Here is a 22,657-nt window from a genome sequence, read left to right as displayed (position 1 = left end):
AGTCTGCATCATACTGACATTTTTCATTGTATCATATCACATGGATTAAAAAATAAACTGCTTTAATAGGAAATCTGAGTTAGCTCCTTTTAAAATATAAGTGGTAAATGAATTTACTAGAAGTTATTAAGAGCTATGCTGAAGTGCTAACGGTAGAGATTAAGTGCTTTCACAATGAGACTTTCTTAATTCTCACTGTATTTCCTCTCATCATGTGAACAGTTGATAACATGTCATGTGTATCTTTGAGTGTTTTGGTAATCACTGTTACACAACTTACATTGTTTTGTGCAAACATACATTTTGGGGGGGGGGGATGAGTTTCATTTTGTTTAAGTGAGTTCTGGTTATTCCTTCTTTCAAGATGAGCTGTATTTATTACTGGAACGGAAGTTGTCATATCCATGGTCATTAGCTTTGAACTTCAGGCAGGACTGCTTTTCCTCCAAGGATTGCTTTTCTTCAAATGACTGGCACCAGCAACATAAGCATGACTGCACAAAATAAAGTAACTCATTATATGTCAGCATTAGTCACCGTATTACAACTCTCGTTACTTTCTGAGGTTCAGTCTTTTCATTGTATGATTAGGAGTCGGTAGAAACTTTCTTCCATGTCTTATTTTTCTCCTTGAAAAGATTTAATTGTATAGGTATTATATGATAGGATTTTTTCCACTAGAAAATAGAGATTTTTTTCCACTAAAAAAATACAGAGAAGAAAAAAATCTACATAATAAAAAATCCTTACCAACAGAAATCTTAACTCTTGGTGTTCACTCTTGATTACTTGATAAATGCTCTTAATATTTGAAAAGTATATCAGTCAAGATGCTTTTATACAAATAGAACTATTATCACATTATGACTGTGTTAGTACCTGTGTTTGTGTATCACATATTCAATTGTTTTATACTATGACAGCATTACCTTTATCTCATTTGAAAGTATCATAAACACCTTTTTGCAGCAATAAATTTAACATTATTGTATACCCTTCCAGGTATACAGTTAAAATTATGCAGGGCTTTTCAATATTGTTACCCAATAAGACTATTATGTGTACAAACATCTCAGTTTTGTTCATCAAGATTTTCTCTTGGATCTTTTAAAATCCAAATCTTATTTTTTCCCATTTATTACCTGAGAAACTGTACGAGTAAGAAAATGGGAGCTCTACTAGTTTGGTTCTGAAGTATGAGGCTTTGAAAATTCAGTCATTCTTCGCCTGCTCTTTGCAACCAGAATGATCCTATTTAAAATATTTCACAATGCAATATTTTCTCTTCACACAGGAAGTTTGTGTGTTAGATTGCTAAAGCAGAGAATGCATGGAGAGGCGCTATGATACAAAAGCAGGTGGATGGGAAATAATGAGGCAGGTCTCTGCTATTAAAAAAAAAGGAGAACTTAAAACAAATGTGTTTAACTTACTATTTTCAGACTCCAAGTGAAAAAGGGTCTAACTTATTCACAATACAAATTGTCGTTGGGTAGCCCCAAATCTACCAAAATGTAGGAACGATGCATTTATATTTGACTCTTGTTGTGTGGCAACTGTCATATCAATGCCTGTAATTTTATTCTTTTTCTGAGAAATCCTGTTGCTCATGTAACTGGCTGGGGCAGTTGGGAGTGATTGATGGCGATTCATAGGCAGAAACTGATTAGTGATTCATAAGTGAAAGTCATATTTCAGAAAAGCACCCATTATTCAGTGCAAGGGGAGTCTAGAAAGCAAATTGGCAGATATCTGTGGATAGAAATATTTCTTGTTATGAAGGAGTTTGATGTTATGTTACAAAAGGACTTGTGGAATGTTGCCCTCTTACCTTAAAGCAGTTTTTGAATCTTTTGCTCACCAAATAGAGAGCAATTGGATTAATGCAGGAATTCACGGAGGCCATGTTGATGCCAATGTAGTCCAATACCAACAAAAAACTGCAAAACAATAGGCCCAAACATGTCTGTGAAAAGTGTTGCTATGGGCACACATTCATTGCAAATAAAAATTACCCATATTTAAGGGGAATCTACCAGCAGTCTCTAGCTCATTCTTGGTCACTGTGATCTGAACTGCTTTCCCATTGCTTCCTCTCATGCCCAAATCTGCCTTTAAAAATGAAATCCCATTGCTGGGGAGGGCCAAAAGAAGGGATTCACACAGAGCAAAGAAGACCCTAACTTGGTCTTTCTATTTTGCCACTCACTTCTCCTTTACAATTCTGCCTCTGTGTCCCCAGGGTTCCCTTAGGTTTCCTGAACTCCTTCCTGTAAAGTGGGAGAGAAGGGGAAAATATGGAGTCTGAATTTCTCTCCATTGCTCTTTTTCTGCTCATGAAGGGGATGGATGGAATCACTTCTGATGGCCCTGGTTTACAGCGTGATTTCCAGTGTGCCTTTCTTACCTCAGAAGTTCACATCGATTGGGGTCGTTCTCATCATACAGAGTAAGCTTTAAGATCCTGCTGAGGTGGAGGGGCAGCCAGCAGAGGGCAAACACAAGCACCAGGCAAAACACAGTTTTGGCCACTTCCCGTCTCTGGGGGGAAAAAAAGGCAGTCAGACCTTGGAAAGATGCTCACTGGGTCACAGTGTCCTCTCATCCCTGACAGAATAGTTCATATTGTTTATGCAAACTCAATGGCATTTGTAAAATTTCAGGACACTGAGCTTGACATGGAAAAATGAATGAGAATGAGAACTAAAATGATTAAACATTCATTGTTAGGACTTTATGGTTCTCTCTAGTTGCTGTTAGTGATTCAGAATATGTCTAAACAGATAATGCAAAAGTGTTCATTATAAATTCAATGATGCTGGGGGCAACAAAAAGAAATATGTTCTGGTACGTGGTAATTGTAATTTATCTTCTCCATAATTTGCATATCCAGCATTATAATCATAACCATAAGTCATCCAATAATTTTATTGTCTTACCTGCTTTAAGTGATCATTTAAAGCAATTTGCACACCACTCTTCTTTCTTAACATTTCACAGGTCATCAGAGTATAAAAAAGGGCAGTGATGGCCAGTGGTAAACAGAAATAGAAACTAAATAGCCACCAATCTTTAGCTGTTTTATAAAACTAGGAAGAAGAGAGAATATTTACGATTAATACTTTTTAAGAAAATGTTGCATAGCAAATGTTGAAAAAATTTTATCCAGAAACAACATTCTTCTGAAGGAGAACCATTTAATAAAGACCATACAACATAAAATCTATGAACCACTTGTACTGAGCAAATAAATGGCTACATTAATCTAAATAAAATTTTCATAAAACGTATTCAGTTTTCTGGAACACTATATTATAATTGTGTTTTAAGCAACTGTGTAATCTGGAAATATTTGATAATTCAATATTTTGTCTTTACGCAAGCAACTTATCCTTAGGGTGCTCTTTGTGTACAATACCACATCTGAATATGGAAAGGTACCCTGGTGTTTATGAAAAACTTACATTTTTAGCAAATTTGCTTAATGGGAAAAACAGATATGAAAAGGTCTATGCTAGCCATTTCACTCACTACAGCATAAGCCAACCAAATATTTCAATAAAAGGGCCTTTTTATTCTATATCTGCTCTTGTGTATGTTTAAAATTGTTGCTCTGGATAAAACCACAACTAGAGAAAAATCTATGTGACAAGTGAGTTCCACTCCCACCCCTTTTAACTAGTAAGAAATAAGGGAACTGCAATTTTTCTGGCTTTCATGTTAATGTCCTTCTTCACTCCTTATCATGATAGACACAGTTCATGAAGTTTTCTTGAATTTTCTTGTAAGTGAATAAGAAAGGAATTCTTGGTGCTATGTAGGTCAGCACCTGTTTGCACTAACTTCTCTGGAGCTTTTTACTTTAGGGTCTGTCTTATCAGACCGGTATTACATACTTTTCCCTTTTCCTGGTCAAATATTCTGTAATAAATGTCTTAATTGCAATGGAAGCTTTCTGTTTAGCAAAAGACAGAAAGGGAGAGTAAGCTTGCCTTTCAGAATGCACGTGTATTCGGGGACTTTCCAAACATTCACTCATTCTTTTTTTTTTTAATGCCTGCTGGGTTATCTTCTGCAGAATATGGTAGCAGTTAGGTCTTTTGTTTCCTTTGACTGAAAAGCTATACATTCACGCCAATTCTATGATGTGGCTGAAGTTTGTTTATTTGTGTCCCTGAGATGCAGGGAGTGGATTCCTGGGGGAAGTAGTAACTTCACTTTCTGCAGCTTGAATCATCAGTCACACCTTTATCTCATGGTCCTGGGATCTGTCTCCTCAGGACACCCATAAATCAGTAGCTTCTTCAGAAGTCAGGCAAAGAGGGAAATAGCTACATTTTTATGAGAATGAGCGGAAAGTGCAGAAAGGGTGAAATTTACCTGCATGAAGGCGCTTTTTTGAGTCGGCTGAAGCATGCAGATTCGCAGATAGTTTCCTTTGTAGTCAAGTGTAATCAAGTTAAAGCCTATGGCTTCGGGGACAGCCAGAATCACAGAAACCACCCAAATTAAAACAATTTCTACTGCTGTCCACTTGGGAACTCCAATCCCTTTAATTCGACTCCAAGAAGCAACAGCTCGATACCTGAAGATGAAAACAATGTTTTATAAGCTTAAGAAGCTTTCTTTTATTGAATTACACATTTTATTTTCTAAATTCCAGGCAATCAGTCATACTATTGAGGATATATGTGGATGAAGCATTAGCTCTTACCTATCAATGCTTAGCGCACACAGGCTAAGCACAGTGATGCCCACCGAGGCCTTCTGTATGAAAGGCACCAGCTTACACATCTCAGCTCCAAATGGCCAGTCTTCTACAAGCAACTGCATTGAAGAGACATGAAGCTCTGTTACCCTCTGAACTGTATTATCTAATGTAGAATAATTAACATGCCATATAAGAGAACAAATCCAAACTCATATCCTTTCCCTGATGTCTTACTCTTTGAAAAGAACCAGCAATATGAAACCAGAAGTGTGTAAGGATACAATGAAATTGCCAATTTAGAATGTTTTTCATACCTATAGAATAGCCTGGAGTCACGGCCTCCTTAGAAGGGCCAACCCAAAGCATTTTTAAAATTTCTTTTTTAAAAATGAAACCTGCAGCCTTTCATGGAATCTCAAATGCCCATGCCATGGCTTAGTCACAACAGAGAGCGATTAAAAATAGATGATAAACACTTCTTAGCCAAGGAGACCAGACTATATTAGCAGGTATATTGATTCACTCTTTCTTTCCGGTAGTCAACTTACTTAACTCGGAATAATCATACCGATTCTTGAACAGGCGAGGCACATTCCAGCTCTGAGGTGTTTGCTTTCAGACCAGTCTTTGTCCTGGGAGGCTATTCCTCAGAGATCCACTTGGCACTTGGCTAACTCCTTTACCTCCTAAGTCTTGCTCAAATTTCGCCTTTCCCATATACCCCACTCTGATCACACCCCTTTTCCTCACCCTTACCCTGCTCCATTTTTTTCCTTTACTCCCAGTACTTAACAATGCTTATTGCACATGTTAAAATACTGGCTTGTTGGCATATTTGCTGTTTGTCATCTGGGCCCCTAGAATATAAAAAATAATATGAATTCTGGAACTGCGTAGAACAGTGCCTTACCTATAACAGATGCTTAAGAATTACTCTAAGCTTTCTCTCTATATATAACTCCTTGCTTACAATTAGCAAAGAGAGTGCTCGCCATTATATACAGTTGTCTCTAATGAAGGCTTTTGGTATGATTGCATATAATTTTATTATTTATCTGATTGGCAAAAGGAAGTACACAGAAAAAGATAAGGAGAGAGATCTCCCATCTGCTCTGTCACTCTTAAAATACCTGAGACAGCTGGGACTGGGCCATAGCAAAGTCAGAAGTCAACAACTCAATGTGGATTTGCCACATGGGTGGAGGACTCAAGTATTTGAGCCATCCCTTCTGTGGCCCAGGGTGTATGTTAGCAGAAAGCTGGAGCTGGGCCTCAGATCCAGGCACTCCTTTACACGATGTGGGATCCTCAAGTGCTTTCTTGACTCTTACGCCAAACACCTGCCCTAGGTATTTCTCTCTATTTAATGGCAACCCACACAGCCATCTATTATTGACTGCAGCTAAATATTTTCTTTTCTAGGACAACTGGGTGTGTCCCACATTGGTAAACAAATCACTTTAGGTAGACATCTGGATTGAATGTTCATGAGGTTTCAAAAATAAAGAAAAAGTATTTCAAATCTATGTTTTTAAGAGATGCTTTAAAAAATAGTCTTCTAAAAGTGAAAACTATTTGGAAACCCAGTTGAGTCTTTCTGCCCTTTCTCTTGTAATGAAGAGTCTACTGAATTTGTCAAGATGGGTTGATTGTTCTATAACTAGAATGGCACCAAAAGCTTAAAATGTGTGTTTCATTATGAATGTGGCTTGGGGGTTTCAAAACCAAGCCAATTCCATTTTTAAATTAGACATTAAAAATTACACATGCATATGTGACAATTTTTGCCAGTTATATTGCATACACATGTAAGGCAGGGTCCGAAAAACTTCCATCAGGCCTGCTTGTGTCGCTCAGAATGGAGGGGGTCAGGCACAGAGGAGCCACTGGGGTCAGAACAGCCTGCGGAGTTGTGAGGTCGAGTCAACATCACACACTTTGTTGCTAACAGACCCCAAGTACAAAATTCTAATTTTCCTTTCCAAATCTGATTTTTCACTATGAAATCTCATAATTTATGTTTTTTTAAATTTATTTATTTTTATTGGAAAGTCAGATAAACAGAGAGGAGAAGAGACAGAGAGGAAGATCTTTCATCCGATCGTTCACTCCCCACGTGCGGCCGCAGTAGCCGAGTTGAGCCAGCCTGAAGCCATGAGCCAGGAGCTTCTTCCAGGTCTCCCATGTGGGTGCAGGGTTCCAAGGCTTTGGGCTGTCCTCAATTGCTTTACCAGGCTACAAACAGGGAGCAGGGTGGGAAGCAGGGCTGCCAGGATTAGAACTGGTGCCCGCCCATATGGGATCCTGGCATGTTCAAGGTGAGGACTTTAGCCTAGGCTACTGCGCTGGGCCCAAAATCTCAAAATTGATAAAACTTCTGAGGTAATTACTATTTTTAGATAAGACTGTCAGATAATACATTAGCAAAATGTATGGGTGGGACAGACTGGCTTCCTTCTTGTGATTTCTGGATTCATCAATGGACTCATAGCTCTGTTCATTCATTCATGTAACAAGTAACTATTGAGCACTGACTACAGTGCCCTGAAAATAAAGCAAATATAAATGAATACAAGCTTCCTCCTCCCATGGAGCTTTCAGCCTAGTGAGAGAGGTTGACAAAAAAAATCAATAGACTATAATACAGAGATTGTCTTCTTACTGGGTTACTTGAAAAAACACATAGAAAAATATAATTAAAAAATTAGCTCATTGGTGCAAAATATTTTGAAACCCGTTCGTAGTCTTTTTTTTACAACATATATTTTCTGTGAATTTTTTCACAGTCTCTTAAGGATGTAATGGGAAGATTTCAGATGCTTCCTTCATAGATTTCTCAAGAAGATCTCCTAGAAAAGACAGTTGAGCAGGAACTTCTGAAATAAGAGTCAGACACATGAAGAATCTTCTAGGCAGGGGAAGGAGAATGCAAAGCCTGTGAAGTGTGAGCAAGGCTGCTAGGGAGCTTGGAGTAACAGCAAAGAGGTTAAAGCTGGGGTGCAGTAATCCAGGCTAAACACACATGGTGACAAAGTTAGAGAGAGGAGAGGCGTTTGGATTTTTTTGAGGGAGTCCATCACACGGTTTTGAACAGGGAAATGGTATGATTCTGTTTGTGTATTTGAAAAGCTGAGCAATGGAGAGACAGGGAAGAGATATTTTCTATCTGCTGGTTTATTCACCTACATGCCTACAAGAGCCAGGAACCCACAATTCAGCTTGGGTGTGCCACATGGGTTGTGGAGACCCAAATACTCCAGACATCACCTACTGCATTACATGGCGTGCTTTAGCAGGAAGCTGGATTAGAAGCAGACATGACGCTTGAACTCAGACATTTCAATATGGATCATAGATGTTCCAAGCAATGGCTTCACCTCTGGAGGCTTAGTACAGAACAGCATAGGATGCAGGAGCCAAGAAAGGAAGCAGTGGTGAGAATAGTGATGGCCTGGGATGTCTCAGCACTTAGGCGAATGGCTTAGAGACTGTATGTTTTATTTTTCTATTTGATTTTTTTAAAAGTTAGCAGATTCAATACAGTTCATAGAAATGGTTGTGAGAATAGTGTTACGTAGCCAGCAGGACTTGCTGAGACACTTGTAGATTTATAAGCTTGCAATGTCAGTTTCCTTTACACCCACGCATTTTTGATACTCTTGCTTTCAAAAGGAGAAAACTGATTTCCCTTGCCATCAATCTTTTCTAGACTCAGTGTTCTGTTTCTAGGGATGAAAAAGCAAACGAATGTGCCCATAGGGATGTGAGATGCCTGGGACTATCTCCTTGAAGGTGTCACGGATTCCTCTTGGTTCTTCCTTGGTTCCTCCCTCATTCTAGGAGTGGTGAGGTGGCATGTCAGGACCACAATCAGTGCCCTCTTGGAAAAGCCTGCACAGAGCAGAGAGCAGAGGCCTTATGCATATCACTGGCTCTGATTTTCCTAGAGTATGAATGGGAGGTTCTTCTGGGCCTCATCAAACCCTCAGATGACTACAGGTTCATCCAATGTATTGAGTGCGTCCTCATGAGCCACCCTGAGTCAGGACCAGCTAGCTAAGTCATTTCTGAATTCCTGACACACAAACAGTGTGAGATGATGAAGATTTATGCTTTTATTCTTCTAAATTCCAGGATATATTTTTAGCTCCTCCTTATATAACTAATCCACTTGGCCATGGTCACTCAAGTAATGGGTTCACATTGAACGCAGAGCCAATGCTTATTATAACTATGACACTGCCTTATAATTTTGAAGAAATTTGTTTTACAAGAAAGAATCCTTAGGATTATATCAAATACTAGGGGTTTTTTGGAACCCATTGCTATGTTTCAAATAATAGTTAAATATCAAGATATCTAGCAAAACCATCTTTCCCTCATAGTATAAGGATTGACTTTATGTCAGTGTTATGGTTTTGGGGCACCCAAGTCTGTGAGTGTGTTTCTGAGGAATTAGCATGTGAATCTACAGACTCAATAAAGAAGATTGTCCTTCCCAGATAGGGACATCATCTACACTGTGGAGGGTCTGAACAGAAAAGAAAAACGTGGGAAGGAACAATGTGCTCCTTTGGTTTCCTGTCTTGTCTGGGACAACTCATCCTATTTCCTCTGGCCTCCATGACTGGCTCTTCTGATTCATACCTCTTTGGACCTGGATTGAGTCATACTACTCACTGGCCTTCTTGGATTTCCAGTTTGCAGATGGTGGTTGTGTATCTATCCTTCCATCCACTTATCTATCCATCCATTTTTATATATTCTGTTGGTGTTTTTTCTCCAGAGAAACTTAATAAATCTAACCATTTTATTCATAAAATGCCCAAACGTTTGTATGTTTTCAAATATTTTATTCTACCTCAGATCACTTCCGAATCCATTAAGAATTGGAATTATTAGGTACACTCATTAGAAGAGTCAAGATGAATGAATATTTGGGCCTCTTAGGGGAAAGCAGACTTGCCAATGAAAATGAGCTCTGCACTAAAACCAGGCTCTGTTTTGTGGTTACTATTATTTTTGGCTCGGCCTGGAAATTGGATTATTGCTCTTCATACCACTGGGAGGCCTGCAGGCCAACCTCTGACCCAAGCTATCAGAGTGTACAAGGAAACACAAACTGAAAATTGTAACAGCGTTCTTTAAGTTCAACACAGATAGAAACCTAATCATAACTGAGAGATTACAACTTTCTAATCTATCCTTCGGAAAGGAAAAGGACTGGGGAAAAAGAGCCTCAACTTTCATCAGCTTTCAGTAGTGCACACTCTCAACGCATGCCTGGATGCTCTAGTGCTGAGAAGGCACCGAAGGAGAAGGAAGAACATGTACTCTGGTTGCATGACTGGATGGTAAGAAGGCTGACTTTGCTAGGCCTCTAAATACCCTTCATCTAAGACAGCTCAGGCTCTGCCTCATTCTAATCAGAAGGCTCTGTGGAGAGTCAGCAAAGCCTGATATTCCACGATGGAAACCATGCCACTACTGATGTTATTCCTGTCATCTCAATGGCTTTTGGTAAGACAGAGCTTGCTTCCTGGAACTTATTCCAACTGTAAATGTAACAATTTCTTGTTTAATGAAAAAAGATGCCCTGAGCATGAAAATGCTATGTCTTATAAAACAAACAAAGCAGATTACTCTCAACTGAGATATTATCTTTAAAATTTAGTGAGACAAAACCCTCAGAGATTTCTATGATCCCCAGAAATCAATTTTTTCACCATTTATTTTCAAGAAGAACAGCATTCAACATCTATTATTCAAAATCTAACCTTGCATCTTTCCTTTCTGCCAAGAAAATTTACTTTATTGAAAGAGGAAGCATGAGTGATGTATTTCTAATTTTCTATTTTTACTTTCTTCTTGGGACTTAATTAAATATACACATTTTAAACAACAGATTCATCTATTTATTTGAAAGAATTAACGAACAGCCAGAAAAGAAAATCTTGCATTGGCTGCTTCATTCCCCAAATGGTCACAATGGCCAGAGCTGTGTTGGTTACAAGCCAGGAATCAGGAGCTTTTGTACTAGGTCTTCTGCGTGGGGAACAGGAGACCAAGACTTGGGCCATCTTCTCCTGCTCTCCCAGGTGCATTAGTAGGGTGCTGGATCAGAAATGGAACAGGTAGAACTCAATTTGTTGCCCCTATGATATGTAGCATGCTGGGCAGCACTTTTTCCTGCCACCAACCCCTGAATGATAAATCGTAAGAGCAAGGCCCGAATACATATGCCAAAGCAAACATGTATTAGAAAATCAGTTTTTGGAGCTGTCATTTTTGTGCATCAGGTTAAACTGCTGCCTGTGATGCTGGCATCCCATATGGGTGCTGGCTGTTCTACTTCCAATCCTGTATCCTGCTTAGGCATGTGGGAAAACAGCAGAAAATTAACCCAAGAAGATGGACCCTGCCTACCAAAAGAGGAGAGCCAAGTGACTCTCCTTCAGCTTGCTTGGTCCAGCCCAGGCTGTGGCAATCATTTGGAGAGTGAAACAACAGATGAGAGATCTCTATCTCTTCTCTCTTTGTAAATCTGTATTTTAAATAAAATAAAGAAATCTTAAAACTCCCATTTTCTGATTGCCAAGTGTTGTTAGGGTTCAGTATTGATACTATACTGTTTCTATGTAAAACTAAATTTTTAGGTCCTGTTTAAAATTAAGGTGGAATATGCATTGCATAACTTTTACAAATATGAGCCAGTTGGCAAACACTTCATAGGTGACAGTGGTTTTCACATCATGCTGTCTTATCTAACAGCATAGTCTTCGTTAGTGTTCGGTCCTACTGGCAGTGAGGGATTGGCTTGAAAAAATGAGTGCCTATGTTTGTGTTAGCCCCTTCTCCCCTAAGACTTATCCTGTTTCCCAAGCACATTTTTTGAATGATAAAAACAAACAAATAAATAAGAACTAGATCAGAAAAAGATGTGACCATATTTGTTACAGTTTCTATTTAAGGATGGCAGCAATTTTATTATCACTTATGTTAGTTGACTGAGAAAGAATAAATCTTACATTACAAAATATTTTATAGAGTATCATTCAAACATTAAAAATGATGAATAGTATGAATAAAAATAAGTATTTTTCATTGAAGGATATTTTGAAAATTCGAAATCTCTCCAAATGAGGAATTTACCATTTTTTCTTTTCTCTTTTTACCTAAAAATCACTTTAAATGGAAAATAAAAAACCTTGTAAGTACTTACACCTATGAATGCCAAAAGGAATCAAGTCGTACATCAAAAAATGCCAAAATTAATATTCTTGCACTAGTAAATGTTCATTTGCTTTATCAGCTGTACATACCATTTCCTTTTTCTTAATATATACTGAGTTTTAATTTTATTTGATTAAAAATATTCTGTTATAATGCCTGCCACAGTGCCTGGTGTACAGTAAATCATAAAATGCTTATTGGTTAACAATGAATGAGTGAATAAACAAATCAATATAATTTTGAGGCAGAAATCTATGATGAAACTTCTATTGTGAGCTTTTGTTCTCATTTTCTAATGTATACACTTTAGAAAACTGAGGTGAACATGGGTTTGTGTATTTTGTGGTACAATCAACCGAGTCGTCTTGATAATCATAGCCAGGAAGACAAGAATTGAGCTATGTTCTTGTTGGGAGTTCTGTCCTTCTAAACAGGCTGGAATTGGTACTAAAAACTCTCTCACACCCTCTCTCTCAAACTTGTTCAGGAAATCACTGATAAAAAACAGAACCTGCAGTTTCTCACTATCTTATGAGAGTCTATGGGGAGTTTCAGTTGTGGGCAGGATGGTAAATCCAGTGGAGGTGGATGCAGTGAGCAGGGTTGCTGTAAGAAATGATTGTTTTAGAGGGCAGATGAGCAACATTTTAGGAAAAGGACGATCTATTCCACCTCATGCCGAAATGTAAGCATTGCTTTCAGATGACTGCCACTAAACAAATGTTTTTATAGTAAGATTGAAAACAGGGAAATACTGGTGTGGCTGCATTTTGTGACTTGGGAAAGGATGTATTCTGTTTTTATCTTACCTTCCTGTAGCAGATAAGAGTGTTTCTGGATTTCAGTTAGCATTTACTACAATACAGCATCCTCAGTCAAGGGTTTCCATATCAGAATTTTCTTTTAAAAATTCATTCATAGGAAGGAAATTCAATGTAATCTGCTGGCCAGACGTGTATAATGTTTTTTTGTTTGTTTTTTTGTCTGGTATATACTCTGTGTATACTAAGTACCCATGTTCTCAGGGATAAATAGAAATTATAAGTTCCACGCTGTAGCTACTCAAATGCTCTTAACTACTTAAAGATTGGGCAATGTGGGTAAGAAATAACACTTGTTCACCTCCTGGGACACTGTTTAAATGAATCATAGTGTGTATGGTGCCCCCTTGAGTTGTGCAAGACAAAGGCACTGTCCCTGGAAGTAATGCTTCATGAACTTGCACAGAACACCAAGTGTTTCCCTGCTTTGGAAAGATGTTTTTGATTCACTGAAATAGAACAATGGCTCTATAATGATGAATTGAAGTTGTTGAAACCAAATTTTTAAGCCAAACAAATGTATAGATTACAGATTTTAAGAACTGTTTCTTAGTAGAAACAAAAGTTCATCTCAAATAAGCATATTTGCCCCATGAGTATCACAATGAAATTCATTTCTGAGTCTGTAACAGGCTAATAAAGAAATAGATTGTTGCTCTCTTCTCTGAACTTAAAGATACATCCACCATTTGTGCTTCAAAACTTTCAAAAATACATTACATATTCTGGAAAGATCAAATATCAATATCAAAGAGAAGCACCATTTATAAAGAAGGCTATTGCTAGGTTCACAACTCTGAGCTGGATCTGCCAAGAACACCTGATATCTAAAACAGCTGAAGAATTCGACAGCTTTCCAGCTCAGAACAAGTCTCTCAAGATGGCTGACTGCAATGAAGCACTCTCCATAATCTCATGCCATACATATACTAATCCTGTGTATGAAATACTGAAATACAGGTGATAAGCTACTGTGAGAGATGCCTGATATGTACTTTGAAAATGCTGAATGGGAGGATGGTTTTCTCTTTTTTGGAAAGGATAATGGAAGTGAAGAGGGAAGTAGAGCGGGAACTCTGGTGGTCAGGAGCCATGAACAGGAGCACAAGTTGAGCAGAAAGACAGGAAAAGTGTTTGAGAAATGCTTCAGCCAGTTGTGCTGAGATATGTCTCATCAAGTGTAATTCTCTTTGGTCACTCCTGTGTCTGCTTTCTATGATGACATTTGGATGTTTCTTTTTTATATTTACACCGAGGAATCTAAAGGGCAAGAGACATAACTCTAAAATCAAAGTGTTTGGAAGTCTAAAATTAAAGAGATTGTTGGCTTGTTGCACCCACCCAGCATTCTTAGTTACCCCCAAATATAACCAACCTCTTCTCAACTCTGCAAAGTTCTGAAAGAGAATGTTTCATGTCATAAATTACATTTTGAATCTTATTTCAGTTCAAGCTGTGTCTGTCAACACCCTTTAAAACATTTAATCATTTATTAGCATTTGGCATGTTTCTCTAAAAATAATCAACTATAGCATATTAGCCACACAGAGATGACCTTATATGGTTGCCTTTGTGAAATGAAGAACATGGCTCCCTGGCCTTGAGGCAATGGGGTCTTGGCTGTGTTATCCTCTGTACAACTATGGAAATATCTTCAGTCTTAAACAACTTACTTTACATGAGCAGAGGAAAAAAAAATACAAAGCCTGTGATAGATAAGGCTTACCATTACCTTGCCAGTTTTAGAGCTCTGGATTTATGGAGTGAATCAGTGGCTGACTTAAGGCAAATACAAGATGTCCCACAGTCAATCATTCATCCCCCAAAGCCCAGCTTTTGCCAACCATTTTGCCAGGGACACTAGCAAGCATGTGAAGCAGTGACCTGGGAATATAAAGTCTTGATTTGCTGGATCATCTAAATTCTGCTGCTAACCTATTAGGTTATAACCGGTACTCTTCTGGAGAAGGAAGCAAGTTCCACTTATTATTTTTCATTTTGGACACTTGAAGAAATATGAGTAGAAAAAGCTAACTGCATTTTCACTTTATTCATTACATGGTTATCCTCAGGCTTCTGGTGTTGACTATTCCAGGCAATTTTACTGGATGAGTGGTAAGGTATGTGTTTTGTTAGTTGATTTCAAATAAGACAGAGCTAGCACTTTTATTCTTTGTTAATACCTTGTTCTAAAGAATAGCACTTTAAAAGTACTTAGTTTTATTTAAAATTCTTTGCATTAAATTCATCATTATAGTTCCTCTTTTTTGACTCAAAATGTTTCTGCTATTAATATATCTTTAAATATTACTGAAATATCTCAGCTATTTTGCCAGTAGCAAGAGTAAACAATATTAAAAAATATGAAGAAGTTAGAAACTCCTCCCAATGCTACATTTACTTCTTACGTCGATATCTAGGCATATATTTCAGTTTACTGATTAGAAAATTGTATCAAATGTTAAATTTGATATAATCCCATCAACTTTTTCTAAAACTAAAACTGATTGTACACAGATATGCCAAGTGCATGAGTAGTTTAAGGGAGGACAGTGAAAAAGGTGAACTTGTTCAGATAGCTGTGTCTGAAGCAGAACATGTCTGATTACCTGCCAAGTCACTTAATCAAAGCTCATTTGTGAGTTCAGTGAGGCAAATCCACATTTTGACATGCCAGCTTTATGATGTTATAGGGACTCTATCACATTATGTCATTTTAGTGACAGCAGTTTTTCCTTTCAGAACTGTGAAAGTTTAACAGAGCACGTTCAGTAATCTTATGCTACACAGACACCTAATCCTGTGTAAAGAAGTCTGAAACAGGGATGTAATATGCAACTATGGAAAGTTGTCTGATGAATAATTTGAAAATAATGAATGGGAGTGAAGATGAGCAGGTACGGAGGAAGTTTTCCTCCTTTCTGGAAAGGAGAATGAAATTGAAGAGCGAAGTAGAGAGGGGACTCGGGTCCGAGGGCTTGGCAGGAGCATTTCCTCGGATAGCAAACAATGTGGAAGTACTCCAATGGAGGTCAGGCCAATTTCTTTAGCCCTCTGCCTTCACTGAACATCTGATTACATATGAATCATCATGGTACAAGTTAATATGCTATTGACATCTTAACGGTTTATAGACATTATTTTTAATGTGTTCACTTATGAATAAATCATGAAGGAAGCTCTAGTTCAGAATTCACTGTATTAACTCAGTTATCAATCGTGTAAATATGGCACAAAGAGTCAAATTGTTTAATAAAAATCCAAGAAAGTTCATCCTTTTCTCAAGAATTTTTTACATTTCCCCAACCTGCAGTCAAGTCTTGCTAAATATAACAAGCAAATTCAACCAAACCAAATCCACCAGCCAATTAACCAATCACAGTATCAATACCTTCACAGCATCCATACATAAACGCTGCTCTTTTGCTACTGACACAAGTTTGACATCTGTGCTACTAAACTTAGTAGTCAGATATCAGGCTTTCATCTACAAGAGAAACCTACTCTACCCCATTGACTTTAGTATTAAGAAAGACATAAAAAGTAGTTTGAGAATAATGAGCAATTCCCCACAACATTGGATATTTAATACTGGCTTTTGGTTCTGGTGTGTATATATTGAGCATGTAAATACTGGCCCTGGTGACTGAAAAGTTTATGGAGAACCTCAGCTATATAGAGAGAGGTATTTAAAAATGATGATTAAAACTAAGTATGCAACAATGACTTTGGCAATATATATCAAAGTCACAATGCATATATTCTGTGATTTAGTAATTCCAGTTCTAGAATTTTACCCTTTAGAAGTAGCCACACATATGTTCAAATCCATATGTAGTCATGATTACATTGACCTGAGTTGAAAAATAACATTTAGAACTTAAATTATGTTTAATGTACACACACATTCTAATATCATTTTTTATTACTGTATGTCAGGTCTTATGCCACATGATACGTATCTACATACTTAAGTATCTATGCATTCTTATAACACTAAATAGTGTGTTTAGTCATATACATACACATATACAAGCTTTTAAATACACATTTTGAATGATTAAATTTCTCATTTTTATTAGGGACTGAGTCACATAGCACATACTAGAGCTGATGAAAACAGCTTATTATTTATAGCATCTTAAAAGAGTATTTGAGGGCTCGGCAGCGTGGCCTAGTGGCTGAGGTCCTTGCCTTGATCCCATATGGCTGCTGGTTCTAATCCGGGCAGCTCCACTTCCTCTCTAGCTCTCCTCCTCTCAGTATATCTGACTTTGTAATAAAAATAAAATAAATCTTAAAAAAAAAAAAAGAGTATTTGAAACCACTAAACAGGCCACCTTGCTAAGCACTCAGATCCCTCCATGGCCCGAGGAATATAAATACTATCCCTGGCTCCAAAACAGGAGTTCTGGGAAGTGAACTGACTCAGTGTGAATGTGTCTAGGGATCTGGCTCCTGGAGGGGGTTCCCAAGTTCTGCTAGTTTCTCATGGCAGTCCTCTGTGCCCCACTCATTCTACAGCCACATCAAGGATGGTGGCTTCCAGCAAGAGCTGTGATCATCTGTGGGTTGTCAAGTTTATTGAAGTTTGTCCTTTTGAACTCCAGATTAATGTGCTAGACTCATATTGCTTTGTTTGTGCTCCTGGGCGTCTAGTGTACCAACGGAGGGGTCGAAAGACTTCAAGAACCCTCATATATGGTGCATATTAGATTCCCAACGACAGTGTCATCCAGCAAAGCTTGAAATCATTAGAGATACAAGTCTGTTACTTTTGGATCCTTGTTATGAAGTATTTCTCTGAAATTCTAAGCATGTATTTTAAAAACTTTAAGTGTTGCAACTGTGGCTTTTAAGTAACTCTGTACACGGTAGTTTGGTAAACAGAGCCTTTAGAATGGCATCTACTGATACTCTCAGTATTACACACTACAGACCATTTGAAGTGGTTTTTAGGAGACAGAAATCTTTAAATAACCCAAATTAAATTTTGAAACACATTCACCCAGCATCCTCCTGTGTGGTAGTGTGTTGTGTAATACCAGCAATGCACTTCAGTGTGTTTCTGTAACATTCCACAAGTACAGTCTCTGAGTGTACTTGGTGCAGTGGGATTGAGGGTACCAGAGACTGCAGGGCGAGCTGACTTGGATGCAAGCCCAGTTTCACCACTTTCTCACAGTGTGATGTCCAAACTTTTTTTTTTATAACTGTGATATAGCTTGCCTCTGATTTCACTGTATGCAAAACAGAGATAGCAATATCTTCGCCATAGAATTGTTGCAGTGATTTAATAAATTAAGCCAAGCCCCTAGAGCATAATAGAGGGCATCATTATCATGTTATTCCTCAATTTAAAAAAAGGTCACAATATAAGATTCAATGTTCGCATACTTAATATTAAATCCTACTTTTATGTGATAGATTTGTTCATGGCCAAAGTTGATGATTAGATGGCTGTATTTGTAATGACTCATTTGTTTATTCCAGAAGTAACAACACAGCTTTAAAAGACTTGTTGGCTTTGGGGGAAATTAGGTAACAGCCTAAAGAAATAAGAATTTGAAATGAAAGGAAACCTGTGTGACCTTTCCAGTGATCAGATACTTTCTGGCTTACTAAAAAAAAAAAAAAAAAAAAAAGCATGTGACCAGGCTGAGAATAAAGTGGCCCTAAAAGTGCTGATTTACATCTAGTCTGGAGCAACACATGGAAAGAAAAATGACTTCAACCCCTCTTGTTCACAGCATGTCAGCCGCTGACTGATTTCAACAGTTTTCTATTTGTGACCCACATGTAAGGTGTTCTGGGATCTCCTTAGAACACAGACAAACAACTCCTGTAAATCTAGTCAAACTAGATTACAGTCTTCCTTTTGCCAGGGACCTTTCTTTATTATTCTTAATTTCTCATAACACTTTGTATTCCAACATTTCTCAATTCAATTCGGATAAATTGCCTTGTAATTCTCTGCCAAGTTAGATTAGTTTGACTTAACCTATGGGACTCTATCAGAAATAGATGGGTCACTTTTGACATCAATGGAGATGGGATGGATCTTAAGGGACTTGATGGTCAGCCCCTGCTTCTCCAACAAAACCCTCAGCGTTCACAGGAGTGACTACCATCCAGGATTGCAAGAGTTTTTGAAGTTATCCCCCCATTTCTGGGAGTATTTCCCTCTAGGGCCTAGATTCTAATCCGAATCTCATCTCTAAGCCTAAGAAATGTCTGGAATTCCTTCCAAATGTGGCTATTGAGAGTGCAATTTCCAGAGGTTCAGGAAGGGGAATTTACGTATATGCTTTATGGTATCTGCTCCTGTCACAGAAAAATCAAAATATCCCCTAAGATGTCGCCCCATTCTGTGTCCCATTTTGACCCTTTGTACCCAGGCCAGAGCAAATATAAAAAGCGCATTCCCATTCCCTTGTGTTTTGTCTTTTTATGTGTAACTTTCTATTGCTGCTGTTGAGGGGTCAGCAGAGTTTTAAATATATAACTTCCATATTTTTTCTTAAACACTGGAACCCCCCCCCTTCTCCCCTGTTAGTGGAAAACTAACAGGCTTACTGTGAAGTTGTGGAAACTGAGGCCAACTGGGCTGGGAGGTGTCCAGAACGCCGCAGCAGTCTGTCATGAAGTAGTGTGAGTGTTTATGTCCTGCTTGGTTCTTTGTGCCTGTTTTCCAGGGTGTCCCTGATAACTACCCCATAATGTGAACTTCTGGAGTCATTAAACTTTGAGTGTTCCCTGATTCTTTCCCTAAATAATCAGTGGGATGGAGTCAGGTAGTTTGTACTTTAGCATCTGGCACATTGGGTCTGACCTCCAGATATCCTTGTCGCTCTATGATTCTGAGTGTCTTGTTGGTCATCTATGAAATGGAGGTAATATGTATTTGTGGGTGGTTGGAAAGAGCAAAAGAAATAAGATGTCTAATCTGGTAGTTCATGCATTTAGTGATAAATAACTGCAATCACTTACGTTAGGTAAAATGTGTTTGTTTTACTCATCAGCCATCCCACTACCCACCCCAATTCTGACCTGTGGTAATTTGTTCCTAAAAAATCTACTCCGGACCCTACTTTCAGGATCCTCCAAGACAGCACTTGCAAAAGACAGTGTTTACATGAATCACGGAGACAAGATGCAGATTTTGATCTAATGGCCTCAGCGAACCCTCAAGCACTGTCCAGATTGCCAGTTCAAGGGCCACACCTGAGCAGACAGAATGTAACTAGGTGGCTGAATTTGGGGATTAGATCCTCAGGGTTCCTTTTTCGCTAACTTTGTAGTTCATCATTATTAGCTGGAGGGCTTGTTTAACTAGAAATGACTGGGCTCTATATCACAGTTTCTGACTGAGTACGTCTGGGGGAAGGAGGAGCCAGAACAATCCTCATTTCTAGAAAGTTTCCAAGTGATATTATTGCTGTTCCCCTGCGGACTACTCCGGTCTTGGGCTTAGTAAAGGCCTGCTGAAGACTGGAAGGGAATTTGGTACTAATGATAAGTGATGGCTATAGCAGGTGGATCTTCCTGAGGAAGCTCCTTGTGAAGGCGCTATCCCACATCCCTCTAAGGCTTCCATGATAGTAGCATAGCAGGTGCCATTTACCTTGTAGACATTGATGGGGATGTCAATGATGATGTGCAGCAGGTCTCCCAGAGCCAGGCTGGCGATCAAGATATTGGGGCCATTGCGCATGCACTTGTTCTTGTAGATGATTCTCAGAAGTGTGGAGTTCCCGATGATGCCCAGAACGAACACTAGGCAGGACACCACAGTGTTGATGTATTTGAAAGTTTCCTTAATCTCAATGGATCCATGGCATGGGGGAGGGGTGCGCGGTGGGACTCTCTCTGGCCTCCGTTGTTTGGGTATTTCAGCAGGTGCAGAGGAATGCGGCAGGCTGGCGTTGGAATCCCTTGGCTGGGAAGTCTTAGGGAGTGGCGTCAGGATCTCGCTGGCCCCCAGAAGCTGTGGAGTGGGGGGCGCAAGCGAGATTCCTCTTTCCTCTGCCCAGACCTCGGCCACCCCGCAGGCAAAAACCAGCGCCACCAGGACGCGTCCGCCCAAGCTTGGCTGCATGCTGCTGCCTGCTCTGGTAGGCGCCCTGCAGTTTTTTGTTTGTTTGTTTTGTTTTTGTTTTTGTTTTTCAGAGCCTGCAGACCTGTAGGGAAATCAAGACAGAACACTCTGGTCAGCTTCCCCAACCACGCCTCTGCAAACGCTAGCACAAGGAGCTACTGTGCGCTAACTCTAGTAAAAGCTAATCTTCCAAGTTGGCGCACCAGTGGGGAACTTTGGCGCGCCCGGCCCGCACTTTCCCATTCAATCTCCTCTGGATCCCGCCTCCCAGTATTTTACTTCCCTAATGTTCCAGCAAAGGGTAAATCAAATGGAGTGGGGCATTTTGTGTCTATGAGGGAAGAACCTGTGTCCAGCTCAGAGCTCTTTAGGGTGTGCTGGGAACGAGACAAGTGTTTCAGCTAACGGAGCTCCTCCGTGGGCATTGAGGAATCAAGGCACCTAGCGGCTGAGGTCACGTGCAGACCTCTGTATTTTGCCCTGTGTAAGGGGCGGGGGAATCCCCTGTACCCAGGTTCTGAACTCCAAGTCTCCTCCCTAAAGTTAAAGCCGCTACTGGCTGGTTGGCTGAGCATAGGCTCTGCGAGCGCGCCCAAAACCGCCTGGGAAGAATCGGAGCGGCTCAGACACTTGTCATGTGTCCATTTGGAGTGAGAGGACACTAGCGTTTCCACGGTAACATCTGTCCCACTCCTAGAGTCTACATACTCTCCTTCACCCCTACGCTCAATTTAGTTTGCTGGATCGGCAAAGTCCTCAACAACTAAGTCAATCCCAGGCCCCAGGATAAGATTCAATGGCCGCTTTTAACACAATACCCAGCCAGAATGTTTACCTCGTGGATGGTAAGGCGACAGGCAGAGGCCGACAAGTGGAGACCTTCCCGCGGAGCAGAGCTGCAGCTCGTTCTGCAGCCGTTCCAGCCTAAGCAAGCCAGCAAGAGAGTGAAGAGCAGAGCACGCCTCCTCCAGCTGCGGGCGGGTCTGGCTCTGACGAAAGTCGGAGGGAATGCCAGAGAGCAAACCCTCCACCGCTTGCTCAAGATCTCTGCTGTCCCCAGACAAGTACTTTTATTCATTCGTCCCTTCCCCATCAATCACCGCCAGACTCCTCCCGCGCCTTTCGACTGACCGGCCGCGCTGCAACCTTTCCCCTTGGGCAACGCCTGGACAGCATCAGCAGCCCAGAGGCTGTCCGGTGGCCCCTGGGCGGGTCCCCAGAGGCTGTTTATTTGTAGTGGTTTCTAAGTTCTTCCAAAGAAGAGCTCAAATCGAGGCCCGAGTCATCACACGCCCCATGGTGCTCTTGGGGCTCTGTGATTAGAATCAAGCTCTGTGTTACCGACAGGGAACTTTGAATGCTGCCTGCTGTTCACTCTGACTTGTATTGCAGATAAATGATCCACTGTGGTAATTACGAACTGGTTGGCTTGGGGGCGCTGCTCTTGGCCCTGTTTTTGCTTTGCCCTGAAACGTGGGAGAAGAGCGGAATCTTTCCTGCTTAGGCATCTCCCAAGCCATTTAGAGGGCTGAAAAGTTCTGCCCCATGTTCTATAGCTCAGCTATTGTCCCCTCTTCTTGCTGTGTCCTGCAGTGCTACTGTGAGACCATCTCTGGGCTTGTGTATCGTACCCATTAGGGACATTCTTCCCATCTGTTCTAGATCTCTGCTTGTATGGCACAGATGATAGCGACTGATAGTTTTGCTCAAAATTCAGACTGTGAAATGCACCGGTTTTTCCTCTTCTGTCTTGCAGTCAGGGAGTCCCCCACTTGAGCTGTGTAATTGCAGACC

At 39.8% G+C, this 22,657-nt stretch overlaps 1 protein-coding gene across 1 annotated transcript; it reads right to left on the bottom strand.

Annotated features, from left to right (window-relative positions):
• Positions 1 to 314: 314 nt before the first annotated feature.
• Positions 315 to 22,136, bottom strand: EDNRB (endothelin receptor type B). The gene is made up of 8 exons (XM_058670622.1): positions 21,699 to 22,136; positions 20,390 to 20,945; positions 4,715 to 4,827; positions 4,381 to 4,585; positions 2,940 to 3,089; positions 2,408 to 2,541; positions 1,832 to 1,940; positions 315 to 494 (listed from the first exon to the last, which is right to left on the bottom strand). The coding sequence occupies exons 2-8, from the start codon at positions 20,861 to 20,863 to the stop codon at positions 360 to 362; spliced, it is 1,320 nt and encodes a 439-aa protein (XP_058526605.1). The 5' UTR covers positions 20,864 to 20,945; positions 21,699 to 22,136; the 3' UTR covers positions 315 to 359.
• Between the last annotated feature and the right edge of the window lie 521 nt (positions 22,137 to 22,657).

Source organism: Ochotona princeps, chromosome 12 (assembly GCF_030435755.1).
Source record: "Ochotona princeps isolate mOchPri1 chromosome 12, mOchPri1.hap1, whole genome shotgun sequence".
In the NCBI taxonomy this organism is placed as follows: Eukaryota; Metazoa; Chordata; class Mammalia; order Lagomorpha; family Ochotonidae; genus Ochotona; species Ochotona princeps.
Note: the sequence above shows the minus strand (reverse complement) of the source record. Positions and strands in the feature narration are given on the sequence as shown.